The sequence below is a fragment of the Carlito syrichta genome, unplaced genomic scaffold (genome assembly GCF_000164805.1).
Source record: "Carlito syrichta isolate Samal-C Ts95f unplaced genomic scaffold, Tarsius_syrichta-2.0.1 Scaffold302054, whole genome shotgun sequence".
NCBI classification, from domain to species: Eukaryota; Metazoa; Chordata; class Mammalia; order Primates; family Tarsiidae; genus Carlito; species Carlito syrichta.
In genome coordinates this window covers 58,742-85,561 of record NW_007246150.1, presented here as the reverse complement: position 1 = coordinate 85,561, position 26,820 = coordinate 58,742, and the positions used below count along the sequence as shown (strand labels likewise).

General features: G+C 42.3%; 1 protein-coding gene across 1 annotated transcript; it reads right to left on the bottom strand.

Moving 5' to 3' along the window:
* Window positions 1-8,539: 8,539 nt before the first annotated feature.
* On the bottom strand, window positions 8,540-22,729 carry MMP27 (matrix metallopeptidase 27). The gene is made up of 10 exons (XM_008055967.1): window positions 22,605-22,729; window positions 21,553-21,791; window positions 20,352-20,500; window positions 20,131-20,259; window positions 14,061-14,222; window positions 13,757-13,877; window positions 11,839-11,969; window positions 10,483-10,642; window positions 9,827-9,930; window positions 8,540-8,860 (listed from the first exon to the last, which is right to left on the bottom strand). Exons 1-10 carry the CDS (start codon window positions 22,704-22,706, stop codon window positions 8,616-8,618), a joined length of 1,542 nt encoding a protein of 513 aa, XP_008054158.1. The 5' UTR covers window positions 22,707-22,729; the 3' UTR covers window positions 8,540-8,615.
* Between the last annotated feature and the right edge of the window lie 4,091 nt (window positions 22,730-26,820).

Here is a 26,820-nt window from a genome sequence, read left to right as displayed (position 1 = left end):
TGTCTCGAACCCGCGGGCTCAGGCAATCCACTCACCTCAGCCTCCCAAAGGCGCGGGATTACAGGCTGAGCCACCGAGCCCGGTTCTGCTGTCATGATTAACTGTAGATATTTGACTTTACATATGTGTGCAAATATGTCTTTAGGATAAATTCCTGGAAGTCGTATTGACTGGATCAGAAGGCGTGTGTATTTTTTTTTTTGAGTTGGAGTCTCACTCTTGCTGTCCAGGCTGGAGTGTAGTGGCATGCTCACAGCCACTACAGCCTCAACCTGCTGGGTTCAGGTGATCCTTTCACCTCAGCCTTCCAAGTAGCCGGAACTACAGATGCGTGTCACTACGCTCGGCTGGTTTTTGTGATTTTGTTGTAGAGACAAGGTCTCACCAAGCTGCCCAGGCTGGTCTTGAACCCTCAGACTCAGGCAATCCTACCACCTGGGCCTCCCAAAGTGCTGGGATCACAGGCTGAACCACCGTGCCCGGCCCATGTGTATTTTAATTGTCTGTCACCTCATCGATTTACATCTGCACTGGCAGAATAGAACACCTCTTACACTGCATTTGCACCAACATTACGTGTTAGGACATTCATAAAACAAACTACTTTGAGATCTGAGAGGTTAAAAAAGTGATTTCAATGCTTTTTATCTTATTTTTAAAATTATGATGAGGTCGAGCATGGATTTGGATGTAAGTCCTCCTTTGGTCATGAGCTGCCCTTGTCATTTGAGCATTGCTTTTATTAACTTGGTGGTCATTTCCCTACTGATATTAAAAGAGCTTTCAAAGAAGGAAGGAGTCTCTTTCCATAAGCAAGCATTTTTCCTGTTTTGCCTTGTTTATAGTATTTTTTGCCATGTAGAAATCTAAATTTTTACTTGGTCCAATTTTTCTGTTTTTTTCCGTTTTGACTTTGGGGCTTGTGACTTATTTAGAAAGAAAAAAAAATGCTTAAAAAATTATCCCTGTCTTCTCTTGGCATTTTAACAACTGTAATCTATAATGAAATACCAGTTCAATGGCATAGATCCCATTCAGTCAAAGATTGATCGTGGAACTTCAGCATGGTGTCACCCGGGAACTTGTTAGGGATGCAGAATCTCAGGCCTTACTCAAGGCCATCTTGACTCAGCATCTGCGTTTTGCCAGGTCTCCAGTGATTCCTATGCGCATGAAAATGAGTGAACCCCTGGGATTGGTGGCACCTGTTTGGGTTTTTCCCTTATTACACAAGGTTCAGACCAGATGCAAGGCACTTCTCAGCTCTCTGACGTTTCCTCTAGGGGGCGCGTGGAGAAGTTTAACTCTCACCTAAGAACTGAAGATTTAAATTCAGAAAACTGTGGTCACCAGACTTGGCCTTCTGGGTCCTCTCAGCTAAGGACCAACTTTGTGAGCGATGGAGAGAGAGCGAATCCTGGTCTGTGCTTAGGAGGAAGCGACCAAAGAATGTTGGCCTGAATGTTCTCTCACCTGATGTTCTACCTTGACAACTCGAAGGAGCTTTGTAGAACCTGACTAGTTCTCAAACTCGAGAAATATGGTTTTGACCTTCTTCTACAGAATCACCCTCTTTAGTCACCGCCCAGTTCAAACCAGGCCCGGCTAGGACTGGCGGTGGGCTGGTTACTGTCACAGCCCCGGCTTTTTCACACACACACGAATCCTGTTTCCTTTGCTCGCTCCTTCCTCTACTCAGAGGCCAAGCAGCAGAAGCAGATAAAGTCATCAGTGACAGCCCTCCTTGGGCAAGAAGAATAAATCAGGAATTGTCTCGCAACGGGCATCCCCCATCCCCCCGGCCAGCTACGTAGTCACACCAGGCATCATGATAAAAAAATGCGGTCTCTGTCCTTAGACTATTTTGGGGAACACATTTTCCCTCCAAGTAGCTTGCCAAGTTGATTTAACGAGGGCCCACCTGCTTCAAACCGATTCCCGAACCCTCAGAGTTCCAGTGCATGTTGGTCTTTTCCGGGACAGGCATTGCACAACTGGCTGTGGCCCTGCATTCCGGTGGCCCAAGCCCTTAGCCAGGCTGGGGGCGGTACCTGTTCTCTTGAGGAACTGAGGGTCTGCTCATGAGGAAGCCGAGTGATGTGAGGTTCCTATCTGATAAGCCTGTGGCACACGGGGGACCGTTGGGCAGAGGCGCTGCGTGAGTGGCGGCCAGCTGCCTTGGCCAAATCCTGAAGTCAGGTCGATGGCGTCAGACCCAAGACCCGTGAAACGCTTAGGGCTCTCCTGGCTTCCTTGGTCTTGCCCTCTGTGCTCTGGACCTTCACCCTTGTAGCCACAGTGGAGTTAGAAGGACAGAAGAGTCTAGAGGGAGTTGGCAGCAGGGCAGGGACAGTGCTGACTGTGGTAGTCTTTCAGGTGTGATCTCCAGGCCAGCAGCATCAGTATCACCTGGGAACCTGTTAGAAATGCAGATCCCCAGGCTAATCACACAGCCTGTATGTGTGTGTGGTGTCCTAAGGAACTGCAGCTCTGTGACTTTGTATCTGCTCCCAATAAGAGCTATGATCCTTGGGGTGATTGGCAGTTACATCTTTGGGTGTTCAGTTTTAAATCTACTGAATGCTCCTCATTCTTGGATTTTGTAAGACAATGAGTTGGACTTTAATATTCTCCAAATCACCACTTAGCTTATGTCTTATGGCATAAGTGCAGGGAACATGAAGGCCTGAAAGAGAGCATGAAAGTTTGACCATGGACAGGCTGAATTCAGTCCAAAATATTCCTTGAAGCCTGGGCATCAGATACTTTATCGAACATAAGGAAACATAAGGACGCCTAAGGCACGGTTCGTACATTTCAGAAGAGGTCTTCCATGACAACAGAAATGTAAGTTGGACAGGGAAGGCTGTTATGTAGAAAAGAATTGTGGTACAAAGGATATAGAATCATAACCAGGGTGTGTAAATATGAATTCAATCTTTGTAATCAGCGAATTATGTATCTTAGTGTTCTCTACAAATGGGTGAAATGAATTTGCCCACTCCCAGCATTTTCAAACCCAATAAGATCATGGAAGTGAAAACAGCTAGTGGAAAACACACTTGAGATTTTCACTACTGCCATTCTTTGCTTTCTTAATTCTATGCAAGCCAATATTTTAGTCATTTTTATTACTGTGAAATAAGGGAATCCCAGGTCAAGAGGGTGGAGAGCTGAGACATAGCTGGGTTCCTCGAGTCTCTTGACAACTGCATTCTTCAGGACTCTCTTTGGGGACTGGTCAGGCACTGTGGGGTCCAGTGTGACCTGGGTTGCTATCAGTTGTCACTTGGCATGTTGTAGGGTTGCTTCATGGGGAATGGACTGTGTTCCTTCCTTTTCCTTTTCTTTGTTGAGAAAATAAACCACAGCAATCATGAAATCAGAACTTTGGTGAAACCTGTTGCAGAAAAACCAGGAAACATCTTGCAATGGAGCCTGCTGGGTGCTGCTGCGGGTTTGTGGGGGACAGGAGAATTAGGTTCTTCTAGGCAAGCAGACCTATGTGCGGAAGGGGTTTTATTTTGTTGGGCTTTGATGGTGGCGGTGGTGAGTACGGGGCATCACAAAGTTTTAGGACGTTCATCTTCCATGAGAAGATGGAAATGTAAATATGTAAGGCAGAATTTAGATCCTAGCATTCATTGCGTGAACTTAGGAAGAAAAATCATCTCTCTAAGCATGATTTCTTCATTTGTAAAATGGCAATCACAATACCCACCCTTATAGGATTGTTCTGTAGATAAATGAGATAACTCAAGGTAACTAGAACATGCTGTGAGTGTTCAGTAAATGGTCATTATTATGACAATGATTGTAGAACGAACTTAGAGACAAACTAAATAGACCACAAAGTTGATCTTTAACAGTGAAGATAAGGGCTTAAAATATAGGAATGCATTTTCCACCTAAGTATGTGTCGCAGAGAGGACCCTCTATTCTGATAATGTGTTGTTCTTGCCACAGCGAGTTAAGTCTAGAAAGCAAATGTTGTCCTCATTTGAATGCAATGGTCAAGTGACTTTTAAGAAACATTTCCACGAATGTAAAATTTTCGAATTGCTTTTTCTGTTGTTGTTGCTTAAGGCAAGTTCCATTCTTACAGAAAAAGAACAAAATGTCAATCATATTTATATTGTTCATTAAAGTAATCTTGGTAGCCCGCGAGGCCAGAACTCAGCTTATAGACCGATGAGCAGGAGGCCAGGCAGACAGTTACCTACGTTGTAGACAACAGGTCACTTCTCAAGATGGCAGGACCAAAGTTTTCTTATTTTGTAAGTTTTTCTATACTTTTTAATGAAAAATATGTGAGCTTCCTCTATATTTACTAAAAAAAACTATGGCTGACATTGTTGGCGTAGAAGATTTCATGTACTTTTGACGGTTCTACTTTATTTAAATCTGGGAAGTCAGGGGCTAGCGCCTTCCCAGCCCTCACCCCTTATCCTGCAAGGTATGCCCATGCTCTGGTTTGCAGAATCCACCGGAAGGATGAAGAGTCCTGGTAAGTCCTGCAGGGTGGACTCCTGAGCTCAGTGACATGCAGCACGGAGAACGGATGCCCGCAGAAAGAACGAGCCTGTGTGCATAAATGGAATTGATGTGGGGGTCAAAAAATAGACATGCAACAGAGTTGATCTTGACTTTGCGAGCTAACGACTGGGGATCAGTTCTCAATTTCTTGTTGTTTGTATCTGGGTCACCACCGGGGGTGCCTAACCCGATCCTGCGTCTCTATGTATAACAGCTCCCATCTCATGTCTCTGAGCTCAGGCTCTTCTCTGAACTTGGGACCTGTAGATCCAGTTGTCCACTGGACATCTTGAGTTCCTACTCAGAGCGGTTCCTTCTCCATGCCCTGTCACCTCAGTGAGTGGGCACGCCATGCTTCCACCGGTTCAGAATAAAAAAGTGGGGTTATACATACCTGACCTCCTTCTTGATATCACATCACACATCTGATCCACTGGCAAATCTTGTCTTCTCTATCTCTTACTTGCTGCTGCCATCATCTCCAGTAAGTCCCCGCCATAGGAATCTCCAAGTTGCGAACTCTCTCTTTTTTTTTTGAGTTGGAGTCTCACTCCGTCGCCCAGACTGGAGTGCAGTGGCACGCTCCCGGCCACCGCAGCCTCGACCTGCTGGGTAATCCTTCTGCCTCAGCATTCCAAGTAACCAGAACTACAGGCGCGCGCTACCACACCTGGCTAATTTTTGATTTATTGTAGACAGACATGACCTGTCTCCTTAACACTTCTCCAACTTTATCTCCACTCCCTTCACTGCACCCCTGCCTACATTTCTACTCAGCCCCAGAAGCCTCTTCACTGTCCTTCACCTCCACCCAGCACATTCCTGCCCCAGGGCCTTTGCACGCTCCCTGGGGCACTGTTTCCCCCAGACATGGCTTGCTTGCTCACCTCCTTCACATTCAGATCTCTGGTCTTCACCAGGAGCTCTCAGTGAAGACGGATGCCATTCCAGAACACCCTACATCTGTCTTCCTCTCTATTCCTTTACCTCAAGCATCAGTCAGGTGTCAACCAGGAAAACAGAAATTATTTTTAGGATTTGAGATACGGAGGATTTAATGAAGAACATTAACTACATGTGTGATGTGTTAAAGAAACGTTTCGGCCACTGACCTTTCTCTTTAAGCTTCTCCGTACCTGAAGACACATTAAGGACTGACTTTCAACCTGTGATGTGTCATGTGTGTCAACTTCAAGACCAAAATAACCATCTCAAATTCTTCTGGGAAAAACGAGTGTTCAGGTGAGTGTATGAAGAGAGTCTACCATGATAAACAATAGAAAATGTACAATGAGTTTCTCTTTGTCCTCCAGCAAGCAGACATTCAAATCCATTCTCTCTGTGTGAATTCATTTCCGTTCCGTCTCAGCGGTTCAGATCTCCAAAATGAAGAAGCATTGCCCCTGTAGTATTGCCCATGCTTGTTTTGAAAGCTCTCTCTTTTGAGACCCGATCACAGGCCTTTGAGGAAACCAGAGGGGACAAAGCATGTGTTTGCTGTTGAGTTAATCTGTTTCTGGTAAGTGTATGATATAGCCCAGAGAGGATTGGTACATATTTTATTCCAATTCTGAGAAAGTCTGAGCTCACCTTCTAGTCTTTCCAATCATTTGTATTTTGGAATAATTGCTTAATTTACCTAATTTTAGTAATGATGGTTCCTGCTTATGAACTCTATCAAGTACCTATTCTAAGTGCTATACGTGACCAGTTTTTCAGGCTCTGAAGCACATTATGCACCTAGATCTCTTACTATCCCCATTTCCCAAATGGAGAAACTGAGGCACAGAGAGGCAATTAACTGATCCAAGTTTCCACAGCTACTACGTAGAAGAACTGGTCCACAAGCCTAACAAGGCTGTCTTAAGAGCTTGTACTCTTACTTAGCCTCCAAGTTACCAAATGGAAAGCAAAATATCTTATCTTGGGGTTCTTATCTAGGAGAAATGATACCTTGATACACTGCTTTTCCAAGGAATGAAAGACCCTCATGACATGTTTAAAAGAGACAATAAAACAAAGGTATAGTGTAACTGTTTTACATTTAAAAAATAATTAAACAAGAGCTTGGGTTCCCCGTAGAGGTCAGAGAAGGGAGGGGGTCAGACAGAAGAGCAGGAGGCTGGAATGTGTGGAGAAGCCACAAGGAGATGATTTTGGAGGTGGGTTTGCCAAAGGGCATAAGATTTTTTGCCCCCTAATTGTGTGGCGGAGGGCATTAGAATCCCCATAAAACTTTTGAAGTCAAGTTTATTTAAATCTCAAAGGATGAATGATATCACTTGACCTTTGAGTCATGCTTATAAATCTTTAATGTAGTTCTAATGTTCAACATATACACCTTGGAAAACTGTGTTTTCAGATTTTCCATTGAATTTAAAATAGGATTGTTTTTATAGTTGCATCTTATCCTCTCCTATGGACCAATTTTTTTTTTTCAAATTGAGGAGAAAGTAACTTCTCATCTCATAAGTACATCTGAGTGGAATTTCAGATGTTCTGCAAACTATAATATCACAGGCATTTATGCCACAGAACTGAGAGTAGGTACGAGGAAGCAAAACAAGCTTGGCCAACCTTTGAGAATGTACTACGTGTTAACTACTGAGTCACACTACTCTTAAAGGGAGTACTACTTTGAGGGAGAATTAATGTATAATAAAATTCATGGATATGAGTACAGCCTGAAAATATGTGTGTATGTATACACTCACACACACACACACACACACACACACACACACACACACACACACACGTAGTGTCAGCACTACAATAGTTATGATACAGAACATTTGCATCACCCCAGAAATTTCACTCATGTTCCTCTGTGGTCAACCTTTTCCTCTACTTCCTGCCCTGGCAGCCAGTGATCTCTCTCTTTTTGTGGTTCTGCCTTTTAAAATTTTTCCTATGAATGGAATCGTGTACTATGTAGTCTTTTGTGTCTTGTTTCTTTCACGCGCCATATTTCTTTTGGGATTCGTCACTGTTTTGCATGCATCAGTCATTTGTTCCTATTTATTGCTGAGTAGTATTCCACTGTGTGGAAGTACCATGGTTTGTTCACTCACCAACTGATAGTTTTTTTGGCAAAGACTACTATCTGCTATTTATTAAGTATTCAGATCTATTTCTTAAGTTTTACTTTCTGTTTCAAATATGCAGTGACTCTTTTATATACCCCTTTCTTTTAGGAATCTGGGAACACTGACCAGTTATAGAAATCTGTGAGTTTTTTCAATGTTTATTTTCTATCAATTGACATATACTCAACATATCACATTATTAGCATCAAGCTCAACTGAACATTTCCCTTTTTCTGGATAAGAAAATATATTAAGAACTTTGCTAAGCATTTAGTTTTGCTGGTGTAAAGACAAAACTTAACCATAAAAATTTAGAAACTCAAATCCACGATGGACTACAGAGTATAGCAACTGCTTACCCATGGGCGCAAGAGACAGCCATGATTCTCAGACACAGGAAGGAAATCCCCGTGTTTCTTGCCTATGAGATTAATGTGCCCCAAACTTACTCTCCAAGGAATGGTTAAATGCCTTGGTCAATGTCTGGGAGGCCAGGGATAACACTTCTCTCTTGCTTCTGATCGTTCCTTGCTTGTTGGGGGATCACCTCTGATGTAACACACCTTGTATCTATCCAGGCTCTCATCCTTCTCTTTGGTAAGTGGAATAATTTATTTAATGGGTGGGTTCAGAACATGCATAGAGATAAGAAATAGACTTTATTGGGGACTCTTAAATGCCAAAGGTCCAGACAAAGTATAATGCTAAAGATTGGTTTAATACGTGGTCTAAGCATTTAGTTATAAGACATGTCTTACTTGCTCAAGTCCACAAAGCATGAAATAGGCTTAAAGTACAGTCAGAGGTTTTGTTTATGTAGAATAACTTCCTGTTAAAAGAATTCAGCTGCTCAGAATGACTGTTGAATCTTTACCCAATAGATATTTAGAACTAGGGCTAGCAACTTGATGCCAAAAGAATGGTTCTATTCTACTTTGAAGCAGAGTTTAGATGAAAAGACCTCTTGAGGTTTATTTTAGATCTATGAATTTATTGATAACTATAAGTGTTTTTCAGCAAGTAAACAATACTGAAAATAAACAAGCTTAAACTCTTATGATACAGTATCTCTACTCCTCCTGAATGTGCTTTATCCTCATTGAAATCAAAACCAAATGACGCGTTTAATGGTTCTTTACATTGAAACCAAGTATTGGTTCTCATAATTCGGGTAATGTTCTTTGCCTTAATATCATATTCAAATTGTCTCGATCCACGAAAGAAATAGAAGAATCCTAGAGACAGAGAACCGTGTTAGTTATCTTGTATAACCCTATAATACTTCCATACTTTTTAAATTTACAAAATATAAAATAACATTATGGAGAGCAAAGAAACTTGTGGAATTATGTCGATACAAATAGATAAGTAGAAACTTAGTTTTCTACTATCATAAGGAAAATCTTATATTTATATTTTCCTGAGAAGCAAGTCAAAGTTATGAAGTATGCATTTCAAGGGACTTATTCCTTCTCTGGCCTTTGAAATGGGCTATGGTCTGTGGTCTATGTGGTCTATGTTAGAGTTTCCCAAACTAGATTTGAACGAAATGTTTCAGATAGAGGGAAGAGAAGGTCCTGTGGGTATGGCCTTGGGCCTTACGCTCTCATTTTCTTACAGCTGTTCTAGCTTTATCTGTTTTAGGTTTTGGGGTTCTGAGTTCGATCTCATTGTAATAATAGACGGTGCCACTAAAAATCATTTTTAAGGCTTCTGATTACTCCATGGTCTAGGTCATTGCCTTTGAAGATGTAGTATGGACTGTGAGCATTAAATTGCCTGAGATTCTTTTAAAACTACAGATTTCTGGATCTTGCCCACCATCTTACTGCCTTAGACACTTTGAAATTTGTTTCCCACACAAAACTCAAGCTATAAACTACACACACCAAAGTTTGAGAATCATTGTTCAGTTCTTGCACTTCATTGTTTTCACACTTCAGGGGGTGTTTTGCATAGTGATGACTAAAACTAATTTTGGTACTTTTTACATAGAGTTGAAATAGTATAATAAACAGAGAGTGCAGTGCAGAAATTATTGATTCAATTTGTGATAATGCCTGCAGGGTTAATGCTTATTATTTTCTATACTTAAGAGTAGTATAATTACATTAAAGTCAAAGCACTTAAGTTTTGTGTTGGCTTCTTTCCCAGTCAATGCATCTCCCAAGTATCCCAGTTGTTTAGGCATTGATGCTTACCTTTGTACTGGAAAGCAGCATCAACACGGAGGCTGAGTCCTGGAAAGTGTCTTACCACCCTCTGAGGATACCCCTTGTCCATGGTTTGGGTCATCTCGTCATACCTGCATACAAGGGTTTAATAGATTTCTGGTGGGTCTTTGGCCTGAGGAGCTTAATTTGTCTACAGTCCAGTCTAGAGTCAAATAGGAATGTGGGTGATAATTAGACCTAGTAGATGAAGACAGATTAGATCAATAATAAAAATATGGTGAAGATTTTGCTTGGTTGAATCGTTTATCTTGCAAACGAGAGATGATCAGGGAAAAAGACCACATCATTTGTCAGACCAATGCTGTTCTGAGGAATTGTAAAATCACACTGAGCTTGGAGCTCTCACAAATTCTGACAAGATGTGTTTGTGTCGTTGGATTTGGTTGGCAACACCAGATTTATTATTTTATTTTGTTTTTATTTTATTTTCTAAGGAAAAGTCATTAGGCGCACCAAAACACTTTTTGATCTGGTGAATGTCACCCACTAGAGATTGTCTTCACAATAATTCTCTTTAAGAAGACTCTAGATTCATTTTATTTTATTTTTATCTATGTCAAAGTGATGCTATTGTGAATATTTTCTCCATAATAAAACACAGGGTCAATTGTCTGTAAACTTACCTCCAGCACCAAATGCCCACAAAGAAATAGGTTTTTCTTGTATTTTGGTCACAGACTGCTGCGTCAATTTTCTTCACGTGTCTTGGAAAGCCAAGTGTATGGATGGATTTGGGATAATCTGGCAAGACGGCGTATCCTCTGATCATCCAGAAGTTTTCATCTAGGAAGAGAGAAAGTGATTATCATTTGATCTATCTCCTAGAGGGAGAAATAGATGCCTTAAGAAGTTTGAAAATCATTAGATGCCTAGGTCCTCTTAACTTCAGTGCTTGGCAATTTAGTGATTTTATGCCTCTATGTGTTCTTAACCACTTTTCTTAGCTGCTCTTATCATCAATGTTACACTAATAATGTATACCCATAGTCAATAATGTAATACCCTTGTCAATTAGTTTCACTGTATCGATTGTTTTTAATTGGCTAACTGTCAAAACATCAATATTACCCGGGCCCAGCGACTCACACCCATAATCCCAGCACTTTGAGAGAACAAGGCAGGAGGATTGCTCGAGGCTAGGAGTTAGAGACTGGCCTAAGAAACATAGCAAGGTCTCATCTCTGCAAAAAATAAAAAAAAATTAGGGAAGTTGTGGTGGCATGTACCCAAAGTCCCAGCTATTTGGGAGGCTGAGGCGGAAGGATTGCCTGAGCCCAGGAGGTCGAGGCTGTGGTGAATCGTGATCACACCACCATGCTCCAGTCTGGGAGACAGAGTAAGACCCTGACTCAAAAAAAAAAATCATATTGTACCCTGTAAATCTGTACAATTATTATGTGTCAATTAAAATAGAAAAAACCCAATCAAGTATGTTTGATATATTCTTCTAAATTTCAGCACTCAATTACTCTCAAGGCTAGTAATCTGATGAAATCCTTACAAAAATTAGGGTTGCTGGATTATATATAAAATACCAGTTAAATTTAAATTCCAAATAAACAGTGAGCAACTTTTGGTATAAATGAATATTAAATATTACAAAGGGCTTGCATATACCAACAAGTTATTTGTTGCTAATCTGAAATTATAGAATCTTTTAGTTTTATTTGCGAAATCTGGCAACTCTAGTAAAAAGGGACCATAAAAAAGAGACTTTTCTGCCTTTATTTGGGAAAAAAAAGAGAGAGTTTTTAGTTTTTCATCACACAGGTGTCTCATAGTCCCTGTGCAACTGGGGCCATGTTTATCTTCACAGCCACAGAAAATCTCTGGGTAGTTTATCATAGGAATCTGAGATGAGGGCAGAAGCCATGTCTATTGGGCTCATGCATGGAGATCGTATTATTCCTCACACCAAAATACCCACTAGCTCGTTGGAGCATACACAGGGAGAAGAGAAATCAGGAGGGCATGGTTACCTTTGAAAACCAGAATCTTGTCTTTGGGGTTCTCATATGCAGCTTGAAGGCCAGCTGGCAGAGAAGGCCAGAACGAAGCAATTAGTTCAAACTCAACATCGGTGATATCATAGTAGATTCTCCATAGGTGACTGTGTTAAACAAAAGACACGTTACACGTGTAGGCAGTATATTTATGTCAATGAAAATGTGGCAGTCTTACTCTTGCCTTTTACCTAATTGGTTGGTTTCCTCCTCAAATAATTTAGAGAATCAGCACAATTCTCACCAGTACATTAGGTGGTTGTGAGTTCCGTTTTACCCTTGGGACTCCCAAGGTCAGGACATGCTCTGGTGTCCACTCTCTAGGGTACTCAGAGAGGCAAATCACCCATGTAAATATCATCATAATTCTGAGGGCTCAAAGGTCTCATTTTGGCCAAAGCAACAACATCCAACATCTTAAACCAACACTGAGCACTCCTGAGAGGATCTTTTTTAAGTTGATGCTGGCTAGAATGAAGAAATGTTATCATTGGCATGCCAGAATAGTTCCTCAGAATTTTTCTTGAGGCTGTAAAATTCTGAGTCTATGAATGAGACTTGAAATGTCCTTACAGTCCATTTTTCTCCCCGTATAGGCAACCTCTCTGACATCCAGGGCAGGCGGCGTCTCAGCCTCTGCTGGTCAGAACGTGGTGGCGATGGCATGTCATTATGGTGCTATATAGTTGTGGGTGAAAGGAGTTCAAGTTCAGATATTTTTTCCTTTCACCCCTAGATCCTTGTCAAATGGTGTATGTATGTCCTGGTACTTTACTATGAAAATATGGTCACGGTATACGTAACAAACACACCATCACTGCAATTTAAGTCCAATATTTTTATTCAGTGAGAGAAAGGATTTCCCATGACAGCTAATGTTTCACTGATGCAACATTAAGAAATGACCAGTGGTGTGCTTATACAAGTGGGGTCCAAAAAACCGGAATTTTTTTGGAGGGCAGGACCCTTGTAGTACAGGCATCCCCCACAAAGTAAGTGTTCTAGGAACTCATCAGCTTCAGTGGACCAACTAGTGTAGTTGTGAGAGGCTGTGTTTGGCTTCAGTGAATTTTTTTGGAGATTCTTTCAACATGTTTGCCCATTTCGTGATGGGTGACTTACATGAACAACCTGCCCACACCACATTGAGTGTTCAGCAGTTTTTGACCAAAAACAGCATGACCCTCCCTGTTCACCCAATCTCACCCCAACGTTTGGCCAATGTGGAAGAGGAGGAAAAAACAAAACAAAACGGCAGAGGGCATCAAAATCAATGAGTTCATAATCTGATTTGAGCAGTGGAAAAAGCGTTTCAATAAGTGTATTGCATCAAACGAAGAGTACTTTGAAGGTGACTGAAGTTTAAACATGGAAGAAAAAATACAGTTTTTAAATGAATAAATACACAGTTTTTGGGGTCCCTTTGTACATGCTTAGCAACTGGCTTTCCTGGTGGATTTAGTCCTTTGCTGATTTCTGGGGTATAAATACTCCAACCATGGCCAGTTTCAAGCTGCCAATGTTACATGAACTGGTTTGCAAAATTCCTTCCAATCTAATAGTAGGCTCCTGAAATCAGGTATAAGTTGGTTACAGCACATCACTACATCACTCGGATTGGTGCATCATTTTGGCCAAGAAATCACTGCAGGTAGACTCTATTTCACCTTCGTATGTCATAGCAATTTTAAAAGTTCCTTTAAAAGATTAAAAAATTAATTTAGCAACTAAGAGATATGTGCTCATGGTAAAACATCTGAGCTGTGTAGGGAGTTGTAAAATAAAGAGTAAAAGGCACACATTCTCATGTCCCACGACTCCCTCCTTACCCTCAAATCCCTTGAAAAGAAAAGTCTTCATAGGAAGTTGAGGTGTGTTAGGGGAATGGGTTTACCTGCCTTTAAAGAACATTACTTCTGTGCGGAAAGTGGTGATGGCATCGAAAGTCAAGTCGGGGTCACAGGCGTAGGGTAGAGCAGGTTTCTTGGGCTTGGCAGGTGTCTTGGGCAGCCCTCCTTTGATGAGAAAGGAAATAATCTCAGTGAATTCAGAAGGCGTGAGGAAATGCGCCTGCACAAGGGTCTTGCCTAAGTGGATATTTGCTTTATGCTCATATTTCAAGAAGGGTTTTTCTCAACTTCCTTTCTAAAAGGCTTCCTCCTTAGTGCACACATACGCAGATGGATAACTTTGCTCACCGTAGATGGATTGGATTCCCTCGATATCATCCCGAGAAAGTGGGTGTTTGCTGGGATCCAGGGAGATGTAATTTGGAAACATCAGGGCTGTTGGGTCTTGGGAGTGAGAGAGGCCCAGCGAATGACCAAATTCATGAGCAGCCACAAGAAACAAATTGAATCCTTAATAAAAACAGGGAAGGCGTGAGGGTGTGAGTTGATTAAAAGGAGAATGGTTGCACCGGAGATGACAAAATCACCACGGGGAACGAGGAACAGGCTTGACACATAGCAGGTCATTCTGACCATATATGCAGCACTGTGACTTCTTTAGAAAGTATCTCTAAACCAATAGTTATGCATCACGAGCGATGGGGATTCTTTCTGAGAAATAGTTAGGCCATTTCAAGCTTGTGTGACCTTCATAGAGTGTACTTCCGTAAACCCGCCACACCCCTGGATGATGAGGTCTGGTTTGGGAGGCGTCTTGGGTAGCCCTCCTTTGATGAGAAAGGAAATAATCTCAGAGAATCATCTAGGCTACGAGCTTGTGTAGCATGTTACGGTACTGAATGTCATAGGCAATTATAACACAATGGCAAGTATTTGAGTATCTCAACATATCCAACATCTGAAAGTTTCAGTAAAACATTGAGGAGAAAATATAAAATGGAAACTTGCCGTGAATGGAGCTCACAGGACTGGAAGTGGCTCTGGGTGAGTCAGTGAGTGGGCAGTGAGTGAGTGTGAAGGCCAAGGTCATCACTGTACACCACTGCATGCTTTAAAAACACTGTATGCTTAGGCTACACTAAGTTAACACAAAACATTTTCTTCAATAATAAATTAACCACAGCTTACTGTGGAACCTTTTTCCCTTATCAACTTAAACAGAATTTTTTTTAACTTGGACTCATTCGTAATAACAACTTAAAATACAAACACATTGTAATGTTTACAGTTAACTTTTTAACATACTGTACATAATTGTATGTGCTACGCTTTTTGTACTTTTGTACAACTGGCAGCACAGTCGATTTGTTTACACCGGCATCACTGCAGACATGTGAGCAATGCCCTAAACTATGATGTCACCAGGCGGTAGGAGATTTCAGCTCTATCATAATCTTGTGGGACCACCATCATAGACGCAGTCTATTGTTGACCAAAGCATCGTTATACAGTACACGGGTGTGATTGATATTAGTCACATATAACCCAGAGTAAGCAAATGGCTTCAAACCAGTGTCTTGGAAATAAATAGTATAAAAAAATAGAAGCCATCAGCTTTTGGTTGTTGCTAGTCTATCCAACATGAGATCATGCTGCTCCTACTTTATTCTTCACTGGCTGTCGGGTGAAGTCCAAGTGCTTTACCGTAGCCCTCCACGATCTGGTTCTGCCTTTTCCCAGTCTCATATTTCACTTTCATATTCCATGAGCTAGCCATATTAAATCACTTGCATGTCTCATCTGTGCCATGTTCTTTCTAATCTCTATGTCTTTGTACCTCCAACCATTTGCCCAGAATATTGGCTCTTCCACTCCCTCTTTGCATAACCCTCCTCTAAAGTCATTTCCTTCGTGGATTTTCTCTTGTCCCTCCAGCTCTAATCCAGAATGAGTTAAATGCACCTTTCTGGGATTCGGTAGACTCAGCAGGCTCAGCACTGGGTTCTGTCACAGTGCACGAGGAACTGCATTGTCTCTTGCTATCACCAAGCTGGGCATCCTTTGAGTTCAGGGACCATGTCTTATTCATCTTTTATTCCTGACTCTAAATCGCTTGGCAGCAGTGGGTACTTAATAATGATCACTGGTTCTGCAAAGCCAAAGAAACCATCAAGAGAACAGCGAGATAGCCCATGGACTGGGAAAAAATATTTGCCAACAGTGTATCTGACAAAGGTCTGACATCTAGGATCTATAAGGAACTCAAACATGCTGAAAAGAAAAAACAAACAGCCTCATTACAGAGTGGGCAAAAGATATGAGTAGGTACTTCTCAAAACAAGACATATGAGCAGCCAACAGATACATGAAAAAATGCTCAGCCTCACCTCACTAGTCATCAAAGAAATGCAAATTAAAACCACACTGAGATCCCACCTAACTCCAGTCAGGATGACTATCACCAATAACTCAAAAAACAGCAGATGCTGGAGAGGACGCGATGAAAAGGGAACGCTTCTACACTGTTGGTGGGAGTGTAAACTAGTACAGCCTCTGTGGAAAATAGTTTGGCGATTCCTAAAAGGTCTAAAAATCGATCTTCCATACACCCTGCCATCCCCCTACTGAGAATATACCCAGAGGAACTCAAATCACTCTATGAAAAAGATGCCTGCACATGCGTGCTTACTGCAGCATTATTTACAATAGCAAAACCGTGGAACCAACTGTGCTGCAAATCGAAAGAGGACTGGATTAAAAATATGCGGTACATATACACAATGGAATAGTATGCAGCCATAAAGAAGGACAAAATTATGAATTTCACAGCAACCTGGATGGACTTAGAGTCTATAATACTGAGTGATCTATCGCAGAAACAAAGAACTGAGTATCACATGTTCTCACTCATAAGTGGACCTTGAACGATTATCGTAATACTATAAGAAAGGGATTGTCAGTAGTGGGAAATTGCTCGGGGTGGCGGGTGGGATTGACAGTAGTGGGATTCTGCTGGGGGAGAGGGAACACACCTCATCAACAAGGGTTCCTGCATAATGAACATCTGCGTACTTAACCTTGAATTGTACCCCACATCTTTAAAATTGAAAATTAAAAACATAGTGATTACTGGAAGTCCAGGTGTTTACTTGAATGAAAAGAAAACATGAGACGTGCCTCCTGTACATGACAATCATACCCACTGAAAAAGTCTTTTATCTTCTGAGTTGGAGTCACACTCTGTCGCCCAAGCTGGAGCACAGTGGCATGCTCACGGTCACCACAGCCTCAACCTGCTGGGCTCAGGCGAGACTTCTGTCTCAACCTTCCAAGTAGCTGGAACTACACACACGTGCCATCATGCCGGGCTAATTTTTTTGTTTATTGTAGAGATGAGGTCTCACCATGTTGCCCAGGCTGGTCTTGAACCCCTGGACTCAGGCAATTCTTTCGCCTCCACCTCCCAAAGTGCTGAGATGACAGGCGTGAGCCACCACGCCTGACTTTCAGAAGTCTTACCAGGCATATTGGAATTACCTTTTTCTTTGTGTTTCTCTCCCACTAGTCTGCCAGGTTCTGAATATAAAAAACTGCCCTTGGATTTGCGACAGAGTCTATGGGGCTAGGGGAAGGCCGAGCCTTTTCTGATGGAATCTTGTGATGGTTGCACAAAGCAAACATAAAATGGCAGAGGATTCTTTTGTGGTTTTGATGCTTTTCTGCCCTGACCTTTGCTGCTACCCCTTGCCTGGCTGGCTATATATCGTGTACTTCTGGACAAGGAATTAAAAAAATAACTCTTTGAAAAATAATTCTACATGAAGTCCAAACCTTTATCCTGGCCTTCAAGACTCTCTACACTCTGAACTCTAGTCTCCACTTAGCCTTCTTGTCCACCACAATTCCTAATGCTTGAGTTGTATTGGGTCGTTCTGTCCAGAACCCCCTCACTCACCCTCTTCACCCCACTTTCACTCCTCAGTTCCAGCTGGGCCTTTCACCCTCAGATTTATCATCACTTCCTCCACTGACCTCTGGGTCTGGGTTGGAATTGCTTCTATATGCTCCTATCACGTCGCCATAGTTTCCTTTATTGCAGTATGTATCATACTGGTTTTAATTGTCTGTGTGCCCCTGGACTGTAGAGCCCTGGAGGGTGTGCATCTGTATGCATACTGCATAGTATGCATCTGTGTGCATAGTATGCATCTGTGTCTTGCATACTATGGAATATTCCATTTCTGCCATAGAACCTAGGTCATAGTGGATGTTCAATCAATGGTGGTCGGATGACTTCATTTATCAAATACTTTGAGAGCGTTTATCATCTGCCAACACTGTGATAGGCCATGGGACACTAGGAAAAAGATGGCAACATCTTTGCCTCATGGAGATGTGATTAAATAGATAAATTTGTGCACTATACACTCATACATTTGTATTTTTTCTTGTGTCTGGAATATAATCCCACCCTAATCATCATCACTACCATTGTCACCATCAGTACTAATATTTGCCAACATAATCATTCAAGTCAAGTACTTTCTGGATGCTTACAGTGGGAAAGTGCTTTGTAAGTTGTTTTCACCTTTGGTAACTTATTTAGGGCAAGGGTAACTTTTTCACCTCCCCTGCAAGAAAAGCATTATTCTTCTTATTTTACAGACAAAGAAACAGAGGAAGAACATTACTTGACTTGCCCAGTGTCCTTCAGCTGGGAAATAGGAGAGTCATCAAGGTCTTCCCCTGCCAAACCACTGCCTTTCTGTGTCCCTGTGCCGTGCCTCTCCAGCGGGCTGTTCCATTGTTTAGTGACATGTGTGTGCCCCACATGCAATTCACAATAAGCTTGGCACTGGCTTGCTTTGCGAGACTCTTGAGACAGTCTCTGCATGTGCTTAAGCCCCTCTGACATCCCCATGCCTGTGACTAGTTTTTCCCTCGGGTAACACACGAATCCCCCCGTTAGCAGATGACTGTTGCCTGCTGCTCTTAAGCAAGTTACACTGAGTCTTTTGTGCCCTTTCCACAGAACAGAGCCTGTACATTCATTGCAGTGAAAGAGGCCATCATGGATGTTCTTGGCAAACTTCCTAATAAAAGTCACAATTTGATTGTGGATTACCTTTGCTTCGGTCCTATGTTTTTATTAGAGAGCAGGAAGACATTTTTCCTTTAACGCCAGTTAAAGGAACAAACGATTAAATGATTGACTGCCACCAAGGGCCTGCGATTTCTGCCCTGACGGAATGCAGCAAAGTGTCAAAAGGCAACCATTTTTGGAGCTGCTGCTTGGTTGTCCACCCGGAACTTGGTTGAGTGCTGTGTCTGTTTCCTCCCTTGCTCAGCAAGCCCTGACAACTTGGGACCTAGAAGCTTTAGACTTTTCAATAATCTGCCCCTCACTGCCCCCTTGGAAGAGGATTTGAAAAAGTATAGGTAATAGTACTTACTATTAAATATTGGATTTAAGGGATAAAAGGATCATGGAATCTCTGATCTCTGCCTCTAGATATGAAATCAAAGCGTGGCTGGACCTGGATGTTCCATGGTCGGAATGACCTGTAGCCTGTATGCTTCACATTAGGAGGGCTGATGTGTGCTTTCCCAGGACCCTGGATGCTAATAGGCCCAAGATAACTATTGCCAATGAAAAAAAAAGAGAATGGGAAGGATCTGAGAATCTAGACCTGAGAATGCTTCTTGACTGCGTACACGGTTACCTGTTACTGCGGTAAAGTTTTTTTGTTGTTGTTGGAAAAGTATTAAGACCCTTCTCGTGCCAGGCAGGCCCATTATGAGAAATGAAATCAAACTACTTGATTTGAAGGAATAGATCAAATATAAGAGTCTAATCCTTTGTGGATAGGCAAGGGTTAGAAGGGGAAATTCATGCTTTCCAAAAGACCCTCAATTAGCCGTAGACCCACACACTATCCCTTGATCCCTAACTCGGAATTACCCCTCCTTAGAATCTTCTTTCAATCCTGAAGCAGCAGATGACTTCTGTCATTGATACAAGAGAAAACACTTGCTGCCTCGCGTGGCAGGTATGTGGGCTAGACCCCATGCATCACACAGGATCATGGACCTCTGAAGAACTGAGACTTTTCTAGTACAACTTTGGGGTCTGTACACCCGCTTGCTTAGTTCCAGGCATATAGTGAACCCTCAGGCATTGTGGATAAATGAATGAAAGTATAAATCAATGAAGAATGCTGTGATCATAATAGGGTTAGCAACTTTATGAGTGTTGTGTCTGATAATATCGAACACTTCCAACAATGTCCTCTTGGAATATGGAAAATCGTGGAGACATTGGGAAGTTTAGAGGTAAAAAGCCACTAATGGCAAAGCTATCCTTTTCAGGGATTCTTTAGAATAACAATGTTTTGTTCATAAAGAAAATTAGACTCACCTGCTGTATCCTTGGTCCAGTTTTCGTCCTCGTCGAAGTGAGTGTCACCCCCCAGACCAGGACCAGGAGGAAAGGCATGGCCAAGAACTCCCAAGGGGCCATCAAAGTAGCGAGGACACCAACCGTGGACTGAGATGTAATTCACGAGAGGAAAAAAGATCATCAGCTTCCTCAAATCTCCCGACATGGAAATAGTTGCGCTTCTCTGTCGAAAACCTTACCTCGAGTCCTGAAGGCAATCATGATGTCTGCAATCCCCTTGGAACGCTTAGTGAATTTCAGCGGAGTAACTTTGCTCCACACTTCTAAAGCTTTCTGGATAGCCTCATCCACATCGACTCGTGCCATATCTGGAGTATAGTTCATTATTCTTAAAAATTAATAAAAATATGTCAATTGCTGGTTGCATATGCATGCATATATGTACACATTACAAAACTATTTCTAGCTTACCATATGCTGCAGTAACTTTTGGCATGGTGCTATCACCTTATATTTGCATGGCACTTTATTTAAATGAAGTACTTTTAAACATGCTGTATAATTTCTTTCCTCTTCCCAACGAATCAGGGAGTATTGTGCCACTTTAACAAAGGAGGCTCAAAGAGGTTAAATAACTTCCTTTAAATCACATCCTAAATCAGAAAGCATTAATCTCATGAATGTGCTTGCTTGTGCATGAATGTATTATAAATACATTTCTAAAAAAGAATTGAGATTTATTTTCTTGAACGGCTTGTGGAAATCAGTCTTGTGCAAGGGTCATATATTAAGAGTCTCACACAAGGGCCACAAAGAGTTACTCAGGAAAAGACTTTTATTTATATTCTCTATCTTGCTAGACCCGTTTTTATCTCAAGTCCTAAGACGCAATAAGATGAAGAAAGAGCTATCACAAAGGTGCTAGGGGCGGGTCAAGTGACTGCCTCTGTCTCAGGTCAAGGGCACACTTCATCTTTTTTGCCAGCGAGCTGTCTCCCTTTCCCTTGAGATGTCTGAGGGAAGCCCCATCTGAGATTTGGCAATGCTAACACACACATCTCTGTCGTGAACTAGTTGTGCTCTGAGGTCTCTGCATGCACATACTTCCTTTATGCTGCCAAGCATCTGCGGTCTGATGGTAGCGCTTCTCATCCTGAGCGTCTTTGGAGGTGGCAGTGACTACAGGTGAGATCGCGTCTGCTGGAGCCAGTACCCTGGCAGGAGTTGGGGAACCTGGGCTATGGGAAATGCCCTTTTGTTTCAGCTTCTCTGGGTTTAAGGTCATGGTAACAGCAGTGCCCAGGGCACAGGTTTGTTGGGAGGATGAGAGTATATGAAATCTCATAGTGCTCAGAAAGGAACTGAATATTGTTATTGTTCCTTGGAGATCATTCTCGCGTTCCTTTGGATTAGACAGAAATAAGTTCGTGGAAGCGTTACCTGTACGTGAGGTTGTATTTTCTCCACCCAGGGAGGGTGTAGCCATACTGACTCACGTCAGGCACCCCACACCTGGGTGTCTTCATGGTCTCAAGAGTCTTCGGGTCCAGTTCTCCAGTCACTGTCAATCCAAAAAAGGCTTGCATCTCCCGCATCTTACCGTCGATGAGACTCCTGTTCTTGCTTTGAACAAGATGGCTCCCTTCTATTTCGAGAGAGTAGAACTGGTTGAGATATGCCTGAACGAAAAGACAAAAACAAAAGGCACAGACTACAGGAAAGCAATCTCTCTCTTGGGATAAAACAGAATGCCTGAAACACTTTCTGGCAGTAGGGAAGAAAAAGAGGGAAGTAAGTAACGAGGGAAAGAAAAGAGGAAAAAACGAAGGAAGGAAGGATGCCAAGAGGAAGGAAAACACTGAGTTACCCCGCTCTTTCAATTTCTAAGAATTGGTTAACTTAAGGGTATCCAGGATCGCCAAACCATGCAGCCCATAAAACTCCAATCCTCCCCAAAGGAGAACGAAGCTGCTTCTACCTGCTACATCATGACATAGCTCGCGTATTTTTGCTGTTATTTACATTTTGGTGTTTCCTTGAAACAATTCTAGAAGAGATAGGTGATTATCCATTTTGCAGATTTATTTGGCTTAGCCAAATAGGAAAAGTTAACTGATTTTTAGAGGCGATCTCCAAAGCAATGCATTAAAAAAAAAATATGGATGGATTAGGGGCTCCCAGTTGTAGGCTGGGTCTTCCTGGTTGTCTTGATGATTGCATAGAGATCTCCACCCCCTTCTTCCTCTCACTGAATATTCCTTCACTTGGGACAATTGCTCAAAGTTGTCTCAGGTCCTGTCTTTTTTCCCACCCTGTCCCAGCCCTCGACTCCTCAGTTTCTTAGTGCCCTTAGTGATAGACAAATGGACAGCAACTCCCTCTCACAAGAAAGTTCAGGACTCTTCTACAGAAATCTGCCGTCGTTTAGGTCCTTAAAGAATCAGGCAAATAAACTTTTCGATAGTCACTAATAACATTGATTGAGACAGTACCTGAGCCAGCTGCATGTTCTCTTCATTTTCCATCACTCGGTCTGCAGGAAATGCAGCAGAAAGGGTCGTGAAGAGCAAAAGCCCAAGCAGAAGGCTCTTCATTCCTCTCTCTCTTCAGCTGAAGCCTTGGGTCTGTTTGCCCAGAATTTACACAGTAATAGGAGACGTGGCATGAATCGACTTGTGTCATCTTATAATTAATAACAGAAAAGAACACTTGCCATAAAGTGTGTCACGATTTTCTTTCTTTTTTTTTTAAAGACTGACTTGGTTTTGCAATCATTGTCTGCAAATGTTTAGTAAACACAGTTACGCATATCACCGAATTGAATATGTTATAAAGTGAGCCTCCAAGTTACTTTTCTCCTTGCAGAGTTGTAGGTGTTTCTAGCCATAAATTCCTGAGTGCTTATGAAATGATTTTCTTTTGAAGGCACTCCTTGAAAGGCACGGGGAACAGCCAGAAGGATGTCTCCCGAGATGGCGCCAACACTAGGGAACCTAACAAAGACAACAAAGGCCGTAAATTCCTGCCTCTCCCGCACGCGCGCGAAACTTAAACTCATGTACAAACATTATCTCCCTATAGGAATACTACCTCATAGCTCCCTCCAATAAAGACCCTAAGATGGCTCTGGCTGACACGGCCAGGCTCAGAGAGCACAGGCCGCCCCCTCCCAAAACTGATAAATACAGACCTCTCTCTCGCCCTCTCTCTCTCACTCCCTTTTCCCACCAGGAGGTTACAGACCTCCTTCCCTCTCCCTGTAGTCGCTGCTCTAATAAATCTCTTGGCCTCAAAGGGTACTGAGTCTCACTGGTACCATCGTCCTTCACTCCTGAAATATTTTGGTAGCATGTTATCGTGAAAAGACAATTGAATCAGGAATCAGATTATCCTCGTTAGTGAGCATACGTTTCAAATGTTTGTCAAGCACCTACTATTTGCTTGTCTTCATGAATGCAGTCGTGTTGGAGAATTCATACCCACACAGAGACAAAATGGAGGCCGGCGGCCAAATGCACAGTGTAGGGGATAAAGATTGAGAAGGCACAGAGGGCAGGCAGTTCATTGCCGATGCGTGTGGCCCAGAGACTTCATGCAGGTAGCACAGCTTGCACTGGGTTGTAAAGAAGGGCTAGGATTTGGCTGTCACAGAGGAAAGGTGGAGGCAGATGAGGGGAGAGAGCCCGCAGGAAGCGAGGAACACAGCACAAAGGAGTGGTACGGAATCTGGCCTGATCAGAGCAAGTGTGTGTATCGACAGCCATGGGAGCAGGAGGGGGGCTCTCGGCGAGGATGGCTGGCGGGGTAGAAGACTCAGAGCACAGATGTTGAAGGTCAAAGTTAGGCTAGAAGTGAAGGTGTAGCTAGGGAGAGCCCTCAGGACTATTTTTGTATTTGGAGTTGGAGTCTCACACTTGTCGCCCGGGCTGGAGTGCAGTGGTAAGCTAAGGAGAGCCCTTTCGACTATTTTTCTTTTTTTGAGTTCGAGTCTCACCCTTGTTGCCCAGGCTGGAGTGCAGTGGCATGCTCATGACCACCGCAGCCTCAACCTGCTGGGCTCTGGCGATCCTTCTGCTTCAACCTTCCAAGAAGCTGAAATTACAGACGCGTACCACCATGCCTGGTTGATTGGTTTTTTGTGACTTATTGTAGAGACAAGGTCTCACCAAGTTGCCCAGGCTGATCTCAAACCCCCGGGTTCAGGCAATCCTCTCATCTCAGCCTCCCAAAGTGCTGCTATTATGAACTGAGTAATTTTAATATATCCGTTTCTTCTTTGCTTGGGCTCCTTTTAGATAAAGCAGTGTCCTCTCTCGCTTGTTCTCCTGTTTTCATCTACTGGCTTTTACAGTTTTCTTCCCTCTCTTACTAAGTGTTAACTTCTCAGCTCAGAGACCTTTCCAAATTTTCCTCCTTGTCTGTATCCTGAACAAAATTTCTATGACATAACCGAAGAACTTACAAATCCTAATTCCTTTGCAATTAAAGCTCATCCTGATTACAAATCCTGTTTCAGAAATATTATTTACTGGTTTAACATTTGCATACAATTTTAAAAGTTTAATAGGCCTCTGAGGAGAAAACAGTGGAGGGGAGAGGGCAGACATGAAGAGGTTTGCATCATAATGGTATTGGTAAGCTGGGCAATCAATAAGTAGCCCTTCCATTATGGAAGCTTCGATTTAAGAATGAATGCTTCTGCGAAGTCCATAATTGTGTATGACTTTCTGTATGGCTGCATAGTATTCCATCAAGTATAGGTACCACTTTTTTTTAATCCAGTCCAGTTTCGATGGTTAGCACAGTTGGTTCCATGTTTCTGCTATTGTGAATAGCAGCAACTTGGATGGATTTAGAGTGTATAATACTCAGTGATCTATCACAGAAACAAAGAACTGAGTACCACACGTTCTCATTCATAAGTGGACCCTGAACATTTAACATAATACTATAACAAAGGGATTGGCAGTAGCCAGAAACTGCTGGGGTGGCGGGGAGGACATAACATCAGTAAGGGTACTTGACCTCAAACCAGGCAAAGTGGTGGCCAAAGGGAGGCCCAGACTTTACCTGCATGATGACCACTTATCCTGAGTGGAACCTCACATCTTTAAAAGAAAAAAGAATAACTGTTTTTTATATTATTCTTTCGTCTTTTCTTAACTCGAAATGATCTCAGAACAGATTTTAAAAATACCAGTTACCAGAAGAAAGTCAAATGGTGCTATCTTGCTTATAATGAAAAACAGCATCTCTCTACTCAAACTTCCACTTCTTCGAGTCCTGCTCCCAAGAGGTAATGTCTCTAAGGGATTTTTATAGCTTTTTCTCTCATACTTAACTCCACACCTGTAAATAGCATGCTATGCTACTGTTTCTTGAGTTTTCACAATTTAAAATTTTAGCAGCACCTTCTTGTGGACGACAAGCTTTCACCCCTCACTTCACCTCCTCCTCTATTTTTTCTAATTTAGTCTAGCAAAGTTTTAAGCTAAGTCAGTAATCAGTATTCATGCAATTATGACCATGAAAATATTATTTGTGAGAGAGCCAGGTAGTATACTGTGATTACATCTCTTGCACAATGTTTTTTTTTCTTTAAAGTTGGTAGTTGAATTGATTTTTGCTCCTTCTTTCCCAAATTCTCTGTTAGAATTTATAGCTTTCTCCTCATACTTACCTCCACATTTGTTTTGAATAGTGGAAAAAGTGTCTCAATAGGTGCATTGCATCAAATGGAGAGAACTTTGAAGGTGACTGAAGTTTAAACTTTTAGGAATAAATACACAATTATTTACAAATAAATTCTGTTTTCTGGGCTCCCCCTCATATTTCAGTTGGACTTCCTCGATTGAGTCTTTATGTTTCTAATATATCCTGTTTACCACCAACTTTAGTTTCTAGCTCAACTACAGAGTTTTCAATTTCAGCTATCATATTTTTAATTTCCGAGAGCTCTTTCCAGTTCTCTGACTATCCTTTTACTTTTTTCTTTTTTAAACTTTTTTGCATTGTGCTAGTGTTTTGGGGGTGTAAAATATGTCTTCTTGTTTTTAGGGAATGTTAATGTTAAGTATTCTTTCATTTTTGATATTTTATTTTGCTCCTAAAATTGGCTCTCTTTCCTCAAATTTTCTCTTTTGATCTGTTTTTCACACTGGGGTCTTTTTTCTTTTTTCTTTTTGAGTTGGAGTCTCACTCTGTCGCCCGGACTGGAGTGCAGTGGCCACTCCCGGCCACCGCCGCCTCGACCCGCTGGGCTCCGGCGATCCTTCCGCTTCAGCCTTGCGAGGAGCCAGAACTACAGGCGCGCGCTACCACGCCCGGCTGATTTTTTGGTTTATGGTAGAGATGAGGTCTCGCCGCCCAGGCAGGTCTCGAACCCGCGGGCTCAGGCAATCCACTCACCTCAGCCTCCCAAAGGTGCGGGATTACAGGCTAAGCCACCGAGCCTGGCTGGGGTCTTTTTTCCAATGTCTGGTGACGTTGGTGCAATCTGCTTAAGAACAAGAGACAGGAAAGCTGGTTGGAAGAGTGTGCCTGGTGAACTGATGACCATTCCTGCCGGGAGGTGGGGCGGGTTCCAGACACTTTACGGAATATATTAGTTGGGATGAGATTTGGTTGAATATATCAGAAAAACCCCAAACAACGTATGCTTAGTAAAATACAAAACGTATGTTTCCCCTCACATCAAAAAAGTGCCCA